The sequence below is a fragment of the Acartia tonsa genome, chromosome 10 (assembly GCF_053477335.1).
Source record: "Acartia tonsa isolate MP-2025a chromosome 10, ASM5347733v1, whole genome shotgun sequence".
Taxonomy (NCBI): Eukaryota; Metazoa; Arthropoda; class Copepoda; order Calanoida; family Acartiidae; genus Acartia; species Acartia tonsa.
In genome coordinates, this window is record NC_137269.1 from 8,250,001 (window position 1) to 8,273,526 (window position 23,526).

At 32.3% G+C, this 23,526-nt stretch overlaps 1 protein-coding gene across 1 annotated transcript in view; it reads left to right on the plus strand.

Moving 5' to 3' along the window:
- The window catches only part of LOC145329319 (uncharacterized), a 126,721-nt gene that overhangs the window by 55,869 nt on the left and 47,326 nt on the right, over nucleotides 1–23,526 (plus strand). Inside the window, exons 5-8 of the mRNA XM_080173379.1 lie at nucleotides 3,001–3,174; nucleotides 4,149–4,191; nucleotides 6,337–6,379; nucleotides 16,831–16,903. Of these exons, the coding sequence (XP_080029505.1) occupies nucleotides 3,001–3,174; nucleotides 4,149–4,191; nucleotides 6,337–6,379; nucleotides 16,831–16,903 (333 nt within the window). The remainder of the gene's footprint in view (nucleotides 1–3,000; nucleotides 3,175–4,148; nucleotides 4,192–6,336; nucleotides 6,380–16,830; nucleotides 16,904–23,526) is intronic.

Below are 23,526 nucleotides of genomic sequence, written 5' to 3' on the forward strand. Positions count from 1 at the left end.
TTTACAGAAGTGGTAATTTGGTGTATCAACATGGGGGATGTTCATCAAATTATCTGCCATTGTCTTATCCCTTCAGATCCCTGGTCTATTCCTTTATCCCTTACGCTGGCAAACAAACACAATAGATTAATTAAACTTCGGGTTAGATCACAGAAAGCAAAGAATCATAGAAACGGGGAAAGAGAAAATTTTTCCTCAAATAATAATAGTTATTTCTCGCATCGTATTATAAACGGCTTTCCGCGGATATAGAATGTACAATTATGAGGCACGGGCTAAAAAAACTGGTTTTAATCTTATGATTGTACATTTCTATATTCGTAGAAAACTGGGTATAATACGATGCTAGACATAGTTTTTTTCGTATTGATGAGAACCGGTTCCTATCCACCGGATTCGAATGAATACGAGAAAATTGTTTTTAGTATTTTCACTCATATCTATTACTTGATGATTTTGCAGCGAAATCCGCCCCCCTAACCCTCCATCTCCATAAAATCTTATTTTTAATTTTGTACCCCCTGCGGGGCAATCCTAAACATTTACCTAACCAAAAGCTACAAAACAAAGTTTTAAAAACAAAAAATAAATCATATTTTGTAATATTTTGCTTACATATCCTACATAATATGTAAATCCATTGTAGTGTATATATCACTTTATAATGGACTAGCGGCTTCTCCCCTAATTACTAGGCCCCCCCCCCACCATCCCTTTTATTTGTTTTTTTTTACAAAAAGAAAAAAGATTTTTAGCTTAAAACCATCACAGAACAAGTAGGTATATTCCCTGAAGAATAGACCCCAATCGGTTCAGTGGTTACTGAGATAATAAGCTTCAGATGGACAGACAGACAGACAGACACCGTTCTACTTTGTATTATAGATAGACTTACTTGTACCCATTACTTGTACATAGTAGCTTTGCTACAATTAAGAAAAGTAGGGAATAGTCCCTTTCGTAACATCGCCCCATAAGGGGCGATTCGTCGTATTTTTAAAATGGACTTTTATGGGTTATTTTAGGTTAGGTTAGGTTATATTGGGTTAGGTGATTGCCCCACAGGGTTAGGTAATTAGCCCCACAGGGTTTGAGCTCCCCGCAGTGGCTAGAAATAGGAGAAAAGCTACTGTGAAAAATACGAAAAATCGCCCCATAAGGTGCGATGTTACGAAAGGGACTATACCCGAAAAGTAATATATTTTTAAAAACTGTTTTTTAGATTAAAGGTCTTTTTTATTACATTGAAATAAACAGGAGAGAAAGAGAACTTTTAAGAAATAGGAGAAGTAAGAAAGAAAAAGCGGAAAGAGAATTCACCAAAGAAATGTTTGAAAGAGAGGGGACAATGGGATAATTGTTAAATTACACTGGTCCCCAAAGTTTTATAATAACTTTTCCTTATTCGTTGCTTGATAACTTTGGGGACTTTAAAGAATTTTGATTGGTTGACTCTTTAAGGTGAGTGTTAAAACTACCTTTCTCTCTTTTTCAATGACCTTATTCTACCAAATTGTTTTCTGCTACTTGGCTGTGTTAATATAACTAACACAATTGGTTGATTTTCAATGACCCAATTGAGAGTCGGCACAAAGACACTGCGATGGGGAGATACAGTTATTTAACCCATTCCCCCTCTAGTGTTTTACTCTAATGATTGTGTTAGTGTGAAATCTTATTAAAAGCGAAGCTTTTCTATAATTAGGGTCGATCCGTCCGTCCGTCAGTCCGTAATGGTTAGCTATTTTCGTTAATTTAGGAATGTTAGAATTGTCCTATCGATTTCAAACTTTGCGTGGTGATTCCTCTAGTAGTTAGGTAGGATATAGAAAGCAACTCTATAATCGTTACCAGAATGTCCACAAGTCCATTTAAACCATGATTATTTTAAACTTTTGTGCGATAAAATTATCTGATTTTTGGAAAACTGATTTCTAGGACAACAAAGTATAATGTTATAAGCGAAGAATCTCTATATTTTGAACCCCTCTAATGATCGTGGTGGGGGGGGGGGGGGCGTTGGGGACTGGTAATTTGAGATGCAATTTGCAAAACAAACATCAGGGGTGGTCAGTTGAATTTGAATTACCGAATGTGTACACAGTTTCCTCATCCTATCTCAAGATTTACTACTAGCTAAAAAACATCAAACTTCCAAAAAAAATCCAAATTTGAAAAATTTAAATTTTGAATGTATAATGTATAAATCGTATAATGTATAATATATCGCTTTTCCCTTTGACCGGAGTAACTGAAAATAGCTTTTGCAATAGTTGGGTTGTATGTTGTACAACTTCGGAAATTAGGGAAGAAATAGGCAATCAATTTTCAGTTGTTCTCAGGGGTTGGTTGCAACACACACAATTCTTTACAGCCCAGTCCTTGAAAACTTTTATTAAAGAGAGTTCCACACAAACATACACACACACACTCACACACACACACACAGAAATGGAGATTTAGCTTTGCTATGGAATCTATGATTCACTTTATAATTGGCAAATATTATACACTCTGATCTATTACTGGGACACAGACACATTTTCTGAAAATTTTATATTTTTTAATCCTTAAGGACATAATTTCTTTTTTGTTTGTTTAAATATTAAACATATATGTAATCCTTTAGGACCAGGCTAGATGGGATTTTAGTTGAGCGTCCTATAGAGATTGAAGGAGGGTTTTTAACCCCTTGCCAATATATTCAGTCTTTGTCTAATCACCTTTATAAATTTGCAGAAAATGTTATACGTGACGTCATGGAATACATCTATTTTTTTCGAGTTTCCTTTCCCACTTCTCCTCTCATAATCCCTTTTAGACATATTTTTATGACGTCACACATAATACTTTCCGTTGTCCCCACTTTTTTTAAAATATTTTTTTTGCTAAATTACGTAAAACAAAAGTAAGAAAAGCAAAACAATGCAATAACAATTTAACATTGACCTTTGCTTCGAAATTTTGCATTTTCCTACAATCAATTGTTTTTCTTTGGAGCAGAAGAATGGAATCACGTGATTATCCCTCGTCTGAGGAAAAGCCCGCGAAAAATCAGCTGTCCAGCAGCAGCCAACCACAGTTTAGCGCGGGAAAATGTTCATATTCTCACAGCAGTGGCGGGAAATGTTCCAATTCAACAGATGGAGCTTTTAAATGTCGCTGTAGTCTTCAAGGAATAATTCATAAATTTTAAAAATTACTAAATAACAAGGATGACAACATTTATAAAAGCAAAGCTCAACTACACCTTTTATATTAAACAAAGTAAATATTATGTAGAATTCTTGATAAATGAATTGTGGAGATATGGAATGTGTCATATGTAACGTCATAAAAATAAAGGATGTTATAAGTGGGAATGGAAACATGTACAAAAGAGACGGATTTAGACGTATTTTTATGACGTCACACATGACACATTCCATATCTCTACAATTTTTTTCCGTATCTCCATGAATTGTTAATAAATGTAGTTGCACAAAGTGTCTCAAAAGTCAGCCATGTGACGTTATAAAAATGAGGGTTTATCCATCTCTTTTTTAGGGGTTTTATTTCCCACTTCTCCTTACATCTCCCTCATTTTTATGACGTCACATGACTGATTTTTGAGACACTTTGTCCTGCTACCTCCATATACATCATAAGGTTGTTTTAACCTTCTTCAACTCTAGAGGCTTTTTATTTACGAATAGATTTAAACATTTGATAAAATGAACTTGTTAACATTCTGGTAATATTTATTGCGTTGATAAGCTTTAAAGTTTATATCCCATTGTTACAGGAATTCCCATGCAATGTTTGAAGCTGTTAGAACGATTCTAACATGTCCAAATTCATAAAGAATCACAGCCACTAGGGAGGGAGGGGACATTGGGCTATTTAATATAGTGGTCCCCAAAGTTTTACAATTACGTGTACTTACTCATTAGCTTAACAAATTTGAGGACTTTTTATTAAATTTTTATTGGTTGGTTCATTAAGTTATCCACTAATTGTAATCTACAGAAGGGGTAATTGTGTATATCATCATTGTGAATGTCCATTAATTTATCAACTATTGTCTTATCCCTTTAGATCCCTGGACAGCCAGCCACGTTAAAAAGGAGAAAAGTATCAGTTTTATCCAAAAAATGAATTATTTGATCAGGTGCTCAGTATTTGGTTAGATATCTCAATATATCTCTACAGGTAAGAATTGTTTTCAGTACGGCTTCCAAACCGATTAATAATATCCGCTGGATTAGAACCATTTCTAGGCCATTCATTAAATCATGTATCATATCGTATTATATTCAGTTTTCTACTAATATAAAAATGTACAATTACAAGTTTAAAACTAGTTTTGTTAGCCTGTGCCTTCGGCATCTCGGGGCTGTCTATAATACGATGCAATGAATAAACAAGGATGACAACATCAAGTGTAGAGTGTCAGATCTGAAAACGTAGAATAAAAATGTGGATTAGGATAGTAATATTACATAAAAATTGTTGTTGAAAAGATTAAAAAGCAGCATATGTTTTAAATAGAGGAACGGACTATCTAGTAATGATTATAGAATTGCTACACCTTATAAATAGTGCTGTTATTGGAATCTTCATGCAAAGTTTGAAATCGATATGACAATTCTAACATATCTAAATCTATGCACGGACGGACGGACCTATCCTAATTATTATTTAAAAATACTTTAAGATTTCAAGGAAATACTTTTGAATTGAGATTTTATTATTTTATCAACTTACTTAAAGAAAACAATTATATTTATAACAATATTTTAACTAATGATAAGCGACAAAAAAATGTTCGGACTCTCCAATTTTTCGAATTACAAAAATAAAAAGTAAATTTAATTTATATATTAAGATGGTTAAAAGGAAAAATATCTTGATTTGAATAGTTGAATTATATAAATTAATTTTGTTTTTTAAACTGTTAACTGTTTAATTTCTACTAGCGGCTACGCCCCTAGAGGCCTCTAGGGGCACTTGAGGAGGGGGGAGTCGAATTTGATAACCCAATTTCTTATTTTAGATTTTAAAAGAAAAAGTAAAAACAAATATTTTGGAGGGCGGAAATTTTTTTTTTAGTCAAAATTTTTTTTTTCATTTTTATGGGGTTGGGGTGTCCCACCCCCAAATTAAAATAGTTATAAACCTTCCCGGGACCTATGAGAAGCTAACCGGTTAAGGAGAACCCGATCGGTTCTGCGGTTAGCGAGATCCTTCGGTACAGACACACAGACAGACACACAGATACACAAACATCCTGTTACTTTAGTATAAGGATTTATTTAAGTTTTAAGTAGACAAGCTACTCTTAAAGTGACCCTATCTTTCCTTCTTTTCTCTTCTTCTCTCTTAAATGTCTTAAAATCAATGTATTGCTAATCGTTTTTAAAAGCTTCTCTCTTAAATGTCTTAAAATCAATGTATTGCTAATCGTTTTTAAAAGCTTCGCTATTAATAGACTTAAACATCCTTGCTCTCTGAATAAAAAGTTCCAAAATCTCTCAATAATCCTTAAAGATTAATTGAATTGAACTATATTCTTTTCTTTATAAAATATTTCTATTTTTTATAGAAAATTTATTGATGTTTCAATTTTTATTCACTTAAAATATTTTTCAAGGCGAAGCTTTTCTATAATTAGGGTGTGTCCGTCCGTCCGGAACGGATCTATTTTTTTCGGTAATTTAGGCATGCTAGAATTGTCCTATCGATTTTAAACTTAGAATGGTGATTCCTGTAGTAGTTTAGTGCGATTTAGAAAGCGTAGCAACTCTATAATCGTTACCAGAATGACCATACGTCCATTTTAAACATCACGATTTTATATGATCTAATTATCCGATTGATCTGATTTTTGGTATACTGATTTCTGGGCGCCAACAAAGCACAATATTATAAGCGAAGCAACTTTATAGTCAAGTCCTAAAAATGTAAGTATGTCCTTAAACATTATCCTGTATTAAAGCAGTTTTTCAAGAAATTTACTTACAATTTTGTGTCGACTTTTATACATTTATATTCTGTTTTTCAGTTCTGACACTCTACAAGAGTTGATGTTCGTTTGTCTTACTATTTCAGAGTTATAACATATTTTTCCATATATTTGTCTACAAAATTAATCCACATGTTTAAAATGGATGTACGAACATTCTGGTAACAATTATAGAATTGCTACGCTTTCTAAATCATATTTAACTCTTAATCGATCAGATTTCATAAGGTAAGGTTTATAGCCATTTTTGTGGAGGGTACCCCCACCCTTCCGAGAGAAATCAGGGGCGTAACCGCCAGCACACTTATAAAATAATTGAATATTTGTTTCAGGAGTTTAAGAAAGGAGTGAAAGGACGAGGACTTCTGTCAACACAGGAACAATTATAATTTAATAATCAGGGATATAAAGGGATAAGACAATGGCCGATAAATTGATATGTATCACCAATGATGTTATACAAATGACCCCTTCTTTAAAATAATCTTAATAGTTGAAACTAATAAACTAACTAATTAGAATTCAATAAAAGTCCCCAAAGTTGTCAAGCCAATGAATTCAGAAGACGTTATTAAAAAACTTTGGGGACTAATGTCCTCTCTCTCTCTCTCTCAGTATCAATGTATTAAGCTACTATATAACTAAGGTCTCTCTGTAAGTCTGGCTAGCTCGTCCATTCAAGCACTGGCTAAAAAACAGCAATTATGCGCTGTTATTGCCTAAAAAGGGGTGGTAAATTGTGAAAAATTTCTAAAAGGTGTGAGTTTTTATATATTTATATTGGTGAATATGTTCTACTACTGCTTTTAATCCTTAAAACTCACACATTTACGGGATTTTAGCACAACCTACCTCCCCCTTTATAATTTAAAATCTTTGAATGTATAATTAGATTATCTTGTTTTAGTATTCCTAATTCATAAAAAAGGTTAAAATGTTACAAAAAACATTTCTACTTTTTATTTATTGTATATTTACTAAAGGTGAAAATTTTAATAAATATTTTTTTCCCTTAAATCTGGCTTTATCAAACCGGGATTTTTTTGGTGCTCGCCTTTAAAGTGCCTGTCGAGAACTGAACAAAGTAACATGATGTTTATTTGTTTGTCTGTGTGTCTGTTTGTACCAAAGGATCTTGCTAACCGCTGAACCGATGTGGTTTTCCTTTACAGAGTATCTTCTCATAGGTCCTTTGAAGGTTTATAGCTATTTTGGGGGAAGGTACCACCACCCTGCCAAGAGAAATCGCAAAAAGATATAAAAAAAATATTTTTGGTAAATAGCTGATTTTAACTTAGATTGAAAAAACAATATTACATACCACTAGAGGTCTTTAGGGGCGTAGCCGATAGTTGAAAATAAGGGATTGTGGTGTGTACCTAATATAAACTATACTTACCTAACCAAAACTAATAAACAAACAAACAAAAAAAACCACCCCACCAACTTATTTAAAATTTGATAAAATTTACCCCACCAATTTATTTTTATTTCTAGATAAATTGTGTTTTCAATTATTATATCACGATCTCCCTGCTAAATCTATACGACGATTCAGAGATCTAAAGGGATAAGACAATGACAAATTGGTGTACATCCCCAATGATGAACCAATCAATCAAATTCGATAAAAGACCTCAAGGTTGATAAGTTAATGAATAAGAAAATGTAATGCTAAGACTTTGGGGACTAGTTTAATAAACAGCCCAATGTTCCCTCTGGTGATATATCAGATGCCCCAGCCTCATATGCCCAGGAGATTTTAAATTTCCCACCTCTTTGTAGGGGAATTACTGGTTATCTGAAACAGGGGCATCTGTATCCTCACACGTCCCCTCCCTCCCTGACGATGATTACTAGATAGTTTGAACAAAAGATGAAGGGGGCTTATTGACTCATGATTAAAACTTTTTATCATGTGTCTCCATAAAACATCAAAATCTAAAGATTTAAATAATTTTTCCAGTATGGCTTCGAAACCTAAAAATATCTGCTGGATTGAAAAACTATGTATAGCCTCGTATTACATACAATTTTCCTTGAATATTGAATACCTATTAAAATAAAAATCATAAAATTAATACCAACTTTTTTGGCCCAGGCCTTCGGCCCATTGGGGCTACAAAAATGGTTTTAATATTTTGATACCTGCTGAAAGCTGTCTATAATATGATGCAATCAATAACTATTCTTTTTGGGGTACTGCTTTGGCAATTTTTATTGAATTATTAGCTACATAAACCTCATAATAGGTATTCCTAACTAGAAATCTGCCCCCCTTTTCAAGGACCTTTTTCATCTGCTATAAAATTGTTTTTCACTACTTGGCTGTGTTAATATTCTCGACACTATTGGTTAATTTTCACATACTCAATTGTGAGTCGTCACAAGGTTTTACTATGATCTTACTTTCCAATAATTCCCATTACCAAATATTGGTAGTTTTGTCCGAATATATTTTTTTATGAAAGAGGAGAATAATCTTTTGTCTCATATTCATTCGAAACCGATTCTAATCCAGTGGATTAGAACTGGTTCTCATACATACAAAAAAAAACTATGTATAGCATAGTATCATATTTAGTTTTCTACGAATGTAAAAATGTACAATCATAAGATTAAAGCCAGTTTTTTAGCCGTGCCTTCGGCATCCCGGGGCTACAAAAACTGGTTTTAATCTTATAATTGTACATTTTATATCCGCGGAAAGCTGTTTATAATACGATGCAAGAAATAACTTTTGTCTCTCCCATTCTTTCTACATATCAGCTTCTCATTTGGAAACGGATTGTAAATTTACATCTCTTTCGTCCCCCATAACAACTCTGAGAGAGAGGGGTCAATGGGCTGTTTATTACACTAGTCACCAAAGTTTCTTAAACAAATCTTTCTTATTAGTTGGCTTAACAATTTGGGGTCTTTAACTGAATTTTGAGTTTTATTAAGTTGAGTGTTCAAACGTTTCAACCACTAATTTTGTGTTTCATCATTGGGGATGTCCATAAATTTAACGGTCATTGAATTATCTCTTTAGATCTCTGACTACTAGCTATCCAGAGCAGAATTTTACATAAATGAGTTTCTGAATTTGAATTATCGTGTAGTGTCCTTTCCCTCTGACTTACGACAGTTTCATAATCTAACACAATTATACAATATCAATTTTATATTAAAAGGATTTTTATTAGCCAGCAAAAATTATTTTTTTAAAACAATTTAAGAATGATCTAAAGCAAGTACTGAAAACCTTAGGAATCTAAAGGGATAAGACAATGACCGTTAAAATGATGTACATTCCCAATTACACCTTCTGTAGATTAAAATAACTGGTTGAAACGTTTGAACACTCAACTAAATTAACCAACCAATCAAAAGTCCCCAAAGTTGTTAAGTCAACGAATAAGAAAACGTGATTTTAAAACTTTGGAGACCAGTGTAAAAAACAGCCCATTGTCCCCTTTCTCTCTCTCTGATTTATTACACTAAATAGACACAATCAAAATGCATAAAATGATCTTTTATACTTCAATTTGAAAACTTTAAAACGTGAGGACTATCCACGAACAAGAGCACGTGATTCTAAGTACCTTCCAGCATTGATCCTGAGTATTTTCTTTCACAATATAATAGGTCACCACATATTATTAATATATTGACGAGAAAATTTATGTTTCACCACTTCAAGTTGAAGAAAAGTAAAAAAATGTCCACCATTTTTCCTTAAAATTCTATCAAACGTTTTGTTGAGTTTAGGGTGTCTTTAATTGTCCATGTTGTCAAATGATAAAAATTAAAAAAAGTCAAAAGCACATTTACTATATCTCATATGTATGTTTAAATCAATGCTAATATGGATTAATTTACAATCTATATAACACGAGTATTCTCATATGTATCATCAAATATCCATTTTATTAAAAGAATTCGCTTCATAAAAGTTTTCAAAATCAATTAAAATACCTAAAAAAACATGGTGAAACATAAATTTTCTCGTCAATATATTAATAATATATGGTGTCCTATTATAATCTGAAAGAAAATACTCAGGATCAATGCTGGAAGGTACTTAGAATCATGTGCTCTCGTTCGTGGATAGTCCTCTTTTGGGCAAAAACAACTTTAATATAAAAATATTTTGAAGAAAAAAAAATGGCCAGGTTTAACAATAAAGTCTAAATTTATCATAAAAATATTCAATGTCTTAAAAGTTTCCACTGACGTCAATGAGAAAAATTACAATAAATTTAGATAAATTTAAGACGAATTTTTGTTAAACTTTTATGCTTCAATTGATCATAAACAAAATAGAAAGATGCTATTTTTAAATTCATAACTGCGTTAAAATTTAATATTTCTTTTAAAATTTGTCAATTAACTAAATTGCTGAATTGATCTAATAAATGACAAACAAAGATCCATTTATATCAAAGCAGATAAAGTATATAATAGAATCCAGGTAGAAGATTCTGCCTGGCTAGCCTGAAATAAAATTGGAACTTTAGAAGTCCTTAAAGTCAGTATGGCTTTTAGTAAAATTGCATGATTATCCAGATATATTATTGAAATTAATACTTTTTTTTAATAATTTTCTGAAAGCCATACATTCAGCTGTTCACAAACGATTAAAACTTTATTTAATGAGCAAAATCATGTACAAAATTGAATTTAAACATAAATTTATTAAAAAATGACAAAGAAATATTTGGACAAAAATAATGATATTGGCACATTTGATATTATTCATCTCTTTTTTTAGGAGTTTTCTTTCCCACTTCACCTCTCATCTCTCTATTTTTATGACGTCACATCTGATTTATAAGACACTTTGGTCTCTGTCATTTTGAGACGTCATATGAATAATATACACAATTTTAACACAATTTTGGCTTTGTCAGATACAAAAAAAAACAACCCTTGGCCTGCACGTGCACAGGATTTATCCATTTTTAATTTTGGCAGGGGCATGTATAAACCCCTTCTACATGCCTCAGAATACAACTAGCTACCCTAGATGATATGTATGTCAAAAAATTGCAATCCACCCACTCCCCCCCCCCCCCCACCTCCACTCCCATTACTCAGCAAAGTTTCTTATTGTCAATTTCTCGTTATAAGTCACTTGTCCCTGAGTTTTACTTTGAATTGCATTGTATAACCAGGGAGTAAGGGAGGGGACAATGGATCAAATATTTAATTATTTTTTTAGTGATTATTTACAGAATGTTTACTACATTGTGATGTACTGGTAATCTAAATTTCAAGAAATGTTTACTACATTGTGATGTACTGGTAACCTATTTTTTTAGTAAATGTTTTTTTTCTTATAACTATTTTTTTCTAAATTAGACTACCATGAACACTTTTCTATTATCCTCAAATTTTCTGGATAAATCAAGTTTTCATTGTTTTTCAGCAAAACTCTTCAATTGAAGTAATTGCCCATTGTCCCCTCCCTTAGTCACTGGGTATAACCACTATCCATTTTGTTATACCTTACTTTCCAAGGACTTTTTGTTCTTGCACAACTCATTCTATTCATTCAAGGAGACTTATACATTTTTTTTATCAAGGAAATTGTACTAAAGGTTGGTAAATTATCAAATGTAAATGAAAGGTATGGGGAGAAAGTCACTCAAAAAATCAGCATGTGGCGTCATAAAAATGATCGATTATCCGTCTATTTTTTAGAGATTTTCTTTCCCACTTCTCCTCTCATGTCCCTCATTTTTATGACATCACATGCTGATTTTTTAAGCAACTTTCTTCCCATACAATGAAAGTTTTTAAAAGATAACAGTTCCATTGCCACAGGCTTCAATATAGTAGCTTGATGAAATTGTAACCCAGGTAAAATTTCATACCTGAATAACACATTATTACATGGAGCATTGGAGGATTTATTTTCTCAATGTTTTTCAGTTCAAAATTAGAATAACATGGAAAAAAATTGGAAAAACATTGAAAAACATGGAAAACATTGGAAAAAACAATAAAAAACATTGAAAAACATTGAAAAAATATTGAAAGAACATTGAAAAACATTGAAAAACAAAGATAAAACATTGAAAAAACATTGGAAAAAAACATTAAAAAGCATTGAAAAACATTTAAAAATATTGAAAAAATATTGAAAAAAAACATTGAAAAAACATTAAAAAACATTTTAAAAACATTGGAAAAACATTGGAAAAACATTTGAAAAACATTGAAAAAACAATTGGATTCGATTAATTTACCCTCGGGTTTACCTTATCAATGTTTTTTGTTAGTAGTGGAAACATTACATAAATTGATTTTGATTTTTCTTGGATACTTAGAATAAGTCCAGTGATGTCCTTATTTCAATCATAATAGAATATTAGAGTAAAACACTAGAGGGAGAAAGAGTTAAATAATTGTATCTCCCCATTGCAACCGCCTTGTGACACCTTTCTATTGGGTCATTGAAAATCAACCAATTGTGTTGCTTATATTACCACAGCCAAGTAGCAGAAAATAATTTAGAAGCAGACGATAGAGGTCTTTGAAACAGGAAGGGAGGTAGTTGTCTGTATATACATCTATACTATAGATCTGTTAATAAGATGACCGACCATAGACAGATGGCCCCTATTTATAGTAGGCAATAAACACTCAAATTTCCTACATTAGATTTAGTATTGAGCAGCTGTGCTGAGGCATGTTGATGAATACAATTGTGTGCACTAGAGTGAGAGAAAAAGTTTGATTGTACTACATACACAGTTATATAGGGTGTCTAAACTAGGGTTGGGCCAGATACTTTTTTGGCCGGATACCGGATATCCGGCTGATTTCTAAACCCGGATATCCGGTCCCGGTGGGATATCTGGCCAACGTTCGATATCCGGATATCCGGCCGGATAACCGGATATCCTGCGTCAAAAATCAGCCGGATATCATGTAACCGGATAGTTTTAATATCCGGTATCCGGCCAGATATTGAAAATGACCGGATATCCGGCCGGATAACCGGCCAGACCGGATATCCGGCCCAACCCTAGTATAAACTACCCATCCTTTATTAGTAGCGAATCTATACAGAGGGCTGAAATTTGCAGGGATTAATCAATCTTAAATTTTACTTATTTTCACTAAGTTTTGTAAAGATTTGTCTATTAATTGAAGAGCTAGATTGATTCCCAGATTTTTAGGTTTTCATGATTTTCTCTATTCATATTCAGGATTGACGACTGAAATTGTCTGGGATTAAATATGCTAATATTCTACATATTTTCATAAAGTTTTATAAGAATTGTCTAATAATTGCGGTGCTAGATCGATTCCTATATTTTTAAGTTTTCGTGATTTAAAAAGGTTGTGTGATTTTAAAGGGTTTCTTGTTTTACCTATTTTATTATGTTTTATGTTTATTGCTCTATAGTAATTTTTGCCCCGATATTCATTTATAATTTTTGAGCTTTGCTACTTATGGATTTTGTCATCCTTGTTATAGTAATAAAGAAAGGGTTGCTCATGACTAACCATTTTGTAAAAAAAATATGATTATTTACACATTATTACCACGTCAGAACATAATGTAATCTTTTTTTATAACTCTTTTGGCGGATACTTTCTAAGTTTTTACTAAATTGTAGATTTTTTGTTTTTGTTGTATTTTGAATGAGACACCCTGTATTTACAACACAACTCTTCTACACACAGCCAAGTTAACTTGGTCCAGTAGTAGGGCCTAAGAGGTGCCATAAATTAACAATTTAAAAAGTTTTATTGAGTAAATTTATAACATTTTCTTAAAGGACTTAGATGTTGTGCTCTAAAAATATATGCAATAAATCATATCAGAAGCCTTTTAAAAACAGAAAAAATTAAGAAAAAATAATATACTAAAAACCTAAAATAGTCCACTGAAAGAAGCAATAAGCTGTACATTTCCCTATGGGTTTCTTCACCTAATAAAAAGCCACGAAAATGGCATTTTGCTTACACAATTTTAGACGTAAAACAATGGACATACAGACATGAATTAATTGGAGTAAAAAATAAACATATATTTCATCTATGTAAACCACATTTTGAATTCTTAGTAGTTACACTTCCCAAATCTTAATACATTTCAAAATTAAAGGAAAAATATACCAGGTTAAAATTTTATTTTTCCATTTGATTGGCCAAGATGTCTGTGTATTATTTAATTTGTATCACTTGATTAACTTGAACCTTGTAGAGTTATTCAACCGGTAAATTGAATCATTAACCTTTTATTCATCATACAGAAAGAGAACTTAAAGAAAAGAAAGGAGAAGAAAAGAGAATGAAGGAATAAAATGGGCAAAAACAAAAGAAGAATGACTCCACTATTACAGTTAGATACTTGAATGGATTATTGTTATTTGTGTAATGAATAGCTCCACTATTACAGTTAGATACACGGATGAATTATTATCATTTTTATAATGAATGGCTCCACTTTTACACTTAGATACAAGGTTGGTTTATTATTATTTATACAATGTAAGGATCCACTATTACAGTTAGATACATGAATAGATTATTATTATTTTTATAATGAATAGCTGTACTATTACAGTTAGATTCAAGAATGGATTATTATTTAATAATGAATGACTTTACTATTACAGTTAGATACATGGATGGATTGTTATTATTTGTATAATGAATGGCTCCACTATTACAGTTAAATAAACATATACATTATTATTATCTTTATATTGAATAGCTGTACTATTACAGTTAGATACACGGATGAATTATTATCATTTTTATAATGAATGGCTCCACTATTACAGTTAGATACACAGATGGATTATTATTATTTTTATAATGAATTGCTGCACTTTTACAGTTAGATACATGGATGGATTATTATTATTTTATAATAAATGGATCCACTATTAAAGTTAAATACACGAATGGATTATTATTATAATTGTAATGAATGGCTCCAATATTACAGTTAGATACACATATGGATTATTATTATTTTTATAATAAATGGCTGTACTATTACAGTTAGATACACAAATGGAGTATTTATAAAATTTTACTATAAAAATAATAAAAGTAAGATACAAAAAAAGGAAATTATATTCCGAAAGAAAAAAGATAAATTAAGTTAGAAGAAAGGAATAAAAGTAGGGCAGAAATAAAAAGAGAAATATAGAGGTCATAAAACTATAAGAAAGTTATGTAATAAATAGGAAATGTGTTATGTATATATTCTGTACTGTTATCTTACACCTTTTAATATCTGAGTAGAGTAGCTATTTCGTTTAATGTGCTAGCTCAAATGTTTACATCCAAAAACAATTGTTAACGTTTAAATTACAAAATATTAAGTTTTTTTTTCTATCTATCTCTCTCTCTCTCTCTCTATATATATATATATATATATATATATATACTAGCGGCTACGCCCCTAGAGGCCTCTATTGGTCTTAAATTTTTTTTTTATTTTAAATATCTAATTTGAGAAATAACTTGTCTATGTTATGAATTGTTAAATTCATGCGTCTACGCAGCGCGACTACGTAGGGCGACTATGCTAGCGACACTATGCGGCGGAAATATTTAATATTTTTGATTTTATTGTGATTTCTCTTGGGAGGGTGGTGGTACCCTCCCCCAAAATAGTTATAAACCTTCCCAGGACCTATGAGAAGCTACCCTGTTACGGAGAACCCGATCGGTTCAGCGGTTAGCGAGATCCTTCGGTACAGACACACAGATACACACACAGACATCCTGTTACTTTAGTATAAGGATATATCGATCTAATGTTTGCTATCTCATACAAATAAAACTCATCTTTTTGTCTGTATTATACGTAGCTGGACAAAGTGTCTCAAAAATCAGCCATGTGACGTCATAAAAATGAGGGAGATGAGAGGAGAAGGGGGAAAGAAAACCCCTAAAAAGCGATGGCTAATCCCTCATTTTTATGACGTCACATTGCTCACACTTTGTCCAGCTACGTATTATACCCCTTAAACACCCCACTGCACCCCCTAACTTTTGGTTAAAATTAACGCGCTACCCCCTGGCCAATCTCTGTACACGCCACTAAGTACAATAGTAATTTAAAATGGACAATTGTCTTCTTAATGTTAAGTGGGTATTGTAATATTATACTAAAGAGCAAATAATAACAAACATATCAGGGTTGGGCCGGATATCCGGCCATTTTCAATATCCAGCCATAACCAAATATTGAAACTATCCGGATACCGGATATCAGGCTTATTTATAATGCTAAATATCCAGTTATCAATGGCCTGCATTAAAAATCAGCTGGATATCCGGCATTCGGCCCAACCCTAAAACATATTATTTTCTTTGTATGGATGTACAATATACGTGGATATCATGACAGGTAAAAAAATTGTTGTCACAATATAGATTGCAATTTCCCCTCGCTTTTATTGGTCAGGCATTTTATCCAGTAGGAGGGGAGGGAATATGGGAGATCATTATTTTAGTCCGTTACAGAGTTCACTTCATTAAAGAATATGAAAATCTGATGTAAGATCCAAGTAATAATATATATATTTTTCTTTCATGTGAAAATCAGCCAAGTGACGTCACAAAAATGAGGGATTATCCATCTCATTTTTAGGCTTTTTCTTTCCTTCTTCTTTCATCTCCCTCATTTTTATGACGTCACACCTGGCTGATTTTTGAGGCACATTGTCCAGCTACGTACAATACAGAGTCACTGAAGTGGTACAGATTGAGCTTCGTCATTTTTATGACGTCACATGGCTGATTTTTGACACCTTGCCCTTTTACCTTGATTATTTGATTCTAATTGTCCGCCTGGCTTGGTTAGGAAGAGGAGAGTATAGAGTTATCCCTGCGGAGTCCTTCCTCCAACCTACCAGAACATTTAGAACAATTGAGGTAACATTTAAAAGCTTTTTATAGTGCCCATCAAAGATTACGTCATACAATACAAATGCCCAATGATAGGCCAATACACAGACTAAATTACCAATGACATGTCAGTATGTATTTTAATTGACCAATGGTAGGCCAGTCATTTTTTATAGGTTCTATAAAAGCTTCTAAAATTTGTTTTCTTAGTGTTATATACGGTAAGTCTGTAAGTCCATCTAGGCAATTAGATACCATTACCATTACCTCGTATGGGTTGGATTCTCCTTCCATTTAAATGTTCATATAGAGAATCCAGAGCATCATCAACGTGTAATGGGAATTGATATTTTAAAACCCAAGGTAATTAGGTTAAGTAACATCCATCAGACAACCAACCCATTGATTGCACGATCTTTGTCTGAGAGATCCTAACTGTGCATGGTAATGAGTTGCGCCTGTTTATGGGCCAAGCCATTCCCCCAACTCTTACTTTTTATGTCGCGCTCCTGACTATTTTAACGTCTTTAGTTATGACGCGGTGCCGGCCTAAGAAATTCGAACGTATCAACTCCCCAGCGACGATTGGATGCGCTACGTATTAAGCCACGATCGCGAGTTAGGCAATTAGATAAGTGCTTTGACAAGGCCATTATTTTCCATTACTTTTCTGGTAGCTGGTATCAAAATCAAATCCTTGTCAGCTGGATTACATCCACTACTTAGCCATACTTTTTTCGACAAGGACCAAATTGTGCCAAAAATTATAAAAGTGACGTAATAAAAACGTCATGACGTCATTATTCATATCTTTTTTAGGTTTTATATCCACTTCTCCTATCATCTCCCTCAATTTTATGACGTCACATGGCTGATTTTTGAGTCACTGTCCCACTACCAAAAAAAATCATAAAATTCATAAATTTGTAATGTAATTTTCATTTGTCTATCCGCGGAAAATTGTATTCAAGACGATGCTATAAATATGTATCTAAAAAGGATAATGAAAAAGTAACAGGATTTTTTTGTGTGTCTGTCTGTAGCGTAAGATCTTACAAACTGCTGGATTAACTTGGTTTTTCCCTTTAAGCGGAAGGTGTTTTACTAAGGGATCTAAAGGGATAAGACAATGGCCGATAAATTTATGTTCATACCCAATTGTGATACACAAAATTACCCCTTCTGTAGATTAAAATTAGTGGTGGAAACGTTCGAACACTAACCTTAATTAACCAACATATCAAAATTATTAAAGTATCCAAAGTTGTTAAGTTATTATAAAACTTTGGGGACTAGTGAATTAAACAACCCATTGTCCCCTCTTCTCTCTCTGTGTTTTACTAATATGGTTAAGGGAACCTCCACCCTCCAAAAAGAAGAAAAAACTAAAAGAAATATACTCTTAGACGTCCAAGGGGGGGGGGGGGTAAAGGGGTGATTATCCCCCCCCCCCAAATGAATTTGGGGGTGCCTAAAGTTTTGGATTTTCAAATTTTACCCCCTCCCCCCAAATAAAAAAATATGAAGTAAAGATTACCCTTTATTATTTTGAAAATTTTACCCCCCCCCCCCAAATTATAAAGCTTGGACGCCCCTGAATATACTAAAGGACTCAAGTGGCGTAGCCGCTAGTTTATATAATTGAAAGAATATGTAAAATAAATTGAAAAATGCTGGAGCAGCATTTTTTATGAAAAATGCCAACATGGCGTGAGTTTTACATATAAAGACATACATTTTCAAATTTCCTTTTAAGTAAACAAGGATGAAAACATCCATAAAAGCTTCAAAATGGTAGGACAAACGAGCATTAACACTTGAAAGTCAGTATCAGAACTGAATAATTAGAATATAAATCTATAGAAGTCAATCAAAATTTTAGGTATACTTGTTGAAAAACTGCTTAACTACAGGATAATGTTTAAGGATATACTTACACTTTATGACTTAATTATAGAGCTGCTTCGATTATAACATTGTACTTTGTTGTCCTAGGAATCAATATTCCAAAAATCAAATCAATCGAATATTTTTATCACATAAAAATTGGATGTTTTTAAAAATATAAAAAAAAACGACATTCTTGTAACGATTATAGTGTAGCTACGCTTTCTAAATCGTTCCTAACTACTACAGGAATCGCCATGCAAATTTTTAAATCGATAGGGCAATTCTAGCATGCCTAAATTAACAAAAAATAGCTAACCGTTACGGACTTACGGAGCGACCCTAATTATAGAAAAGCTTCGCTTTTAACAACTTCACATAAAAACAGGGACAAGTTTGTCCACTAATTAAATTCAAAATATAATAAAGAAATAATGTAGAGAAAATACTAATATATATACATATACCCTAGTAATCTCTATCTCAGCAATTTACCTTTTTTTGTGCTTATATAAGCATTTTTGTCAGATTTAAGTAGGACGTGCTCACATCGGGAAAGTCCGCACTTTACAACAAAAGTGGCTTACTTAAATCGGACATGTCGGACTAACGAGCCATTTTCGTAGGTTAATTGCTTACTTGAAGAACTATTATTGCCCTATAAACCCCTAAAAATCCCCAAAAATAAGGGTGGCTGATAAGAATCAGCCAAATCGGACGCTTTTGACGTAAATGTCTTACAGATTAAGATTTTAATCCGGATTATTTTTCCTCAAAATTTAATCCCTTCTCAGCCATTTAGGCTATATTTGTAGTTGATTGCTTACTTAAACAAGCCATTTTTGTGATTAATGTCCTACTTATATCTTCCACTTTTGCTACAAAATCCTTACTTAAACAAGCAATTTTTGTGATTAATGTCCTACTTATATCTTCCATTTTTGCTACAAAATCCTTACTTAAACAAGCCATTTTTGGGGTTGATTGCTTACTTAAATTCTCCATTTTTGCTGCAAAACCCTTACTTAAATCATCCATTTTTGTTGCAAAATTCTTACTTAAATGAGCCATTTTTGGGGTTGATTACTTATTTAAGTAAGGATTTTGCAACCAAAATGGTTTATTTAAGTAAGGATTTTGTAGCAAAAATGGATGATTTAAGTAAGCAATCAACCCCAAAAATGGCTTATTTCAGTAAGGTTTTTGCAACAAAAATGGATGATTTAAGTAAGTAATCAACCCCAAAAATGGCTTATTTAAGTAAGGATTTTGTAGCAAAAATGGATGATTTAAGTAAGCAATCAACCCCATAAATGGCTTATTTAAGTAAGGATTTTGCAACCAAAATGGATGATTTAAGTAAGCCATTTTTGGGGTTAATTGCTTACTTAAATCATCCATTTTTGCTACAAAATCCTTAATTAAATAAGCCATTTTTGGGGTTGATTGCTTACTTAAATCATCCATTTTGGTTGCAAAATCCTTACTTAAATAAGCCATTTTTGGGGTTGATTGCTTACTTAAATCATCCATTATTGCTACAAAATCCTTACTTAAATAAGCCATTTTTGGGGTTGAGTACTTACTTAAATCATCCATTTTTGTTGCAAAATCCTTACTTAAATAAGCCATTTTTGGGGTTGATTGCTTACTTAAATCATCCATTTTTGTTGCAAAACCCTTACTTAAATAAGACATTTTTGGGGTTGATTACTTACTTAAATCATCCATTTTGGTTGCAAAATCCTTACTTTAATAAGCCAATTTTTGGGGTTGATTGCTTACTTAAGTCATCCATTTATTTATTTTATGCTTTCTTTAATTCAACCTTTTTACTGTGAAATGTGTGCTTGAACACCAGCTATCTTATGTTTACTTACCTTTCTTTTGAGCTACTAAAACCTCACATAAACTTGCTCAAACATTTTCAAAAATTATTTTATATATTTATTTATAATACAAAAGACTCTGATGAAAATTTATTCAAGTTGATACAAATTAATTTGATGTTTCTGATTAAATGAAGTCTATAGGAGTTCCAGCAAAACCACTCTAACAACAGACTGAATAAAAAAACAACAATCTATTTTTAAAGTGATTCTAAATGCACCCTATTATTTTTTCAGGTGATAAGTTTATGTTCTTCACTGAAGTAATCTAATGAAAAATAATTACAGACAAACAAAATATATTCAATTGTACTAAATAGGATTACATAAAAATATTTCTTAACAATTTCCAATTAAACATTCAAGAATTTTTATCAACATTTAATAACAATAAATACTAATAAAATATATCAAATATAGAGACAAATAATATTCCAATGCCTGTTTGTTAATAAACCTGAATAAATTTCAAAAAAAGTATTTTAATTTAGGGTAGAACTTTTATAAGGAAACTTTTAAACATTTTGATTATTATTGTGCCTTGAATACCAGTTTTTTCAGCTATTTGTAGTTTAGGAGCTATATTGATATGTGAGAAAAAAGTTGAAAAGTTTTAAGTAAGGTGGAACATTTTACCATATAGCTCCTATACTAAACTTAGCTCAGGAATAGTTCTTACGTATCCAAAAACTAGAGCTTATGACAATTCACAAATAGCTATTCAATTGAATGTGTGGTAACCAACAGTTTTTAGACTTAAGATGAATAAAAAAAATCCAGAGGTGTATTGTAGTTATAAAAATCAAGTTCTAGTTCCTGCTTTGGTGTCAGATAAATTGCCAATATGAACCCACCCTAATAAACATAATGAACAAACTAACAAACAAACAGACAGACAAATGTCCCAAAAACCAGACAAAATGACATGAAAGCATTGAAAAAATATTTTAAATTGGTGAAATTGAAAACTTGATGCCTTTTTTTCTAAAAATTAAAAAAAGTATTTATTTACCTTACACAGAAAGATAAACAGACAGATGGACAGACAGTCAAACAGACAGATGTAAATGTAGACAGACAAATCAACAGACATTTAGATATACTTTCAAACAGATAGCAAAACTCCCCCCCCCCCCCCTCCCCCAATTTATTAGGGTTAATACTCTTGTTTAAGAAGGTATTCTTGTTATGTTGCCCTACTTATATTCTAATTATTCTTGTATTGGAAGGTATAGCTTGGTATTTTTGCTCTACTTATAAAATAATTGATCTTGTTTAAGAAAGTATAGAATGTTATTTTGTGCTACTTATTGTATACCTTGGTATTGCTGCGCTACTTATAAAAAAATCATTCTTGTTAAAGAAAGTATAGAATGTTATTTTGTGCTTCTTATATAATAATTATTTTTGTTTAAAAAGTATACAATGTTTTTTTGTGCTACTTATTGATATAATTATCTTTGTTTACAAAGGTGTAAATTGTTATTGTTGCACTACTTAAATAATAATTAATCTTAACAGAAGACTAACAGACAGACAGAAAAACAGTTTAAATACAAATAGATTGACGGACAGACAGATGGACAAATAGATAGATGGACATACAGATGGATATGCAAACAGATGGACAGTTAGAAAGACTTCAAGACAGATGGATAGACAGACAGAAATATGGATAGAGTAAAAAATAGACAGATAGTCAGATGGACAGAGAGATGGTTGGACATATAGACAGACAGACAGACTGACAGACATGCAGATAGATTGTCGGACATACAGATAAACATACAAACAAATGGACATTTAGCTAGTCCAGACATATGGATTTACATACAGACTTACAAGAAGAAATATGAAAGTGCAAGTAAAAAATTGAACAAGGATGACAACATCCATAAGTAGCGAAGCACAAAAATTGTGGATGGGAATACCTACAAGTAGAAAGAAAGAGTATTCTTTAAAATCAAGAATAGATTTAATTAATTGGAGAAAAAAAACACAAAACCTTATTTTATTTTGTATGATGACTGACATCATAGGCGTCCAAGGGGGGGGTAATGGGGCGATTACCCCCCCAAAATTTTTTTCATTTTACCCCCCCCCCCCATTCAAAATTTACCCCTACCCTGGGGGTGCCGTAGGCACCCCCAACCATTTAGGAGGGGGTATTTACCCCCCCAAACAATTTTGGGGGGGTAAATAAAAAATCTCTAATAAAAAAAAATTTTGCGCGCTTCGCGCACATTTTTAAGACTATATATTTAATAAAATTTAAATTACTCCCCCCAAAAATTTTACCCCGGGAGTAAATTTGGGGGGGGGGGAAACCCCTGCCAACAGATTTAAGGGGGGGTAATTACCCCCCCCAAGCAAATTTTACCCCCGGGGTAAAAATTTTGGGGGGGGGTAAAAAAAAATTGCATCGCGTTTTGCGCGCCATTTTACCCCCCCCAAACACGAATTACCCCCCCCCCTAAAAAAATTTTACCCCCCTCAAAAAAAAAAGCTTGGACGCCTCTGACTGACATACAAATGTTCAAAGTAAATTACATACTGGATGCTCAGAACAATAGGAAAAATTATTATGATACTGTCATCTTAAAAAAGTTTGAAAATTGGACCAAAAACACCAAAGATATTGGGAAATATGTAAAAATATAAAAATAGCCAAAAACCTGCTAAAATGTAGTCCAATCACCATGGATGTTTTATGAAACAACTGAAAAATTAATTTTGATATTCTTTAACTACAAAAATTTTGTAAATTAGACCATAATCACCAAAGATATGGGGAAATATGTAAAAATATAAAAAAAAGCCAAAAACCTGCTAAAAGGCAGTCCTACCTCCATAAATGTTTCATTAAAGGGCAGG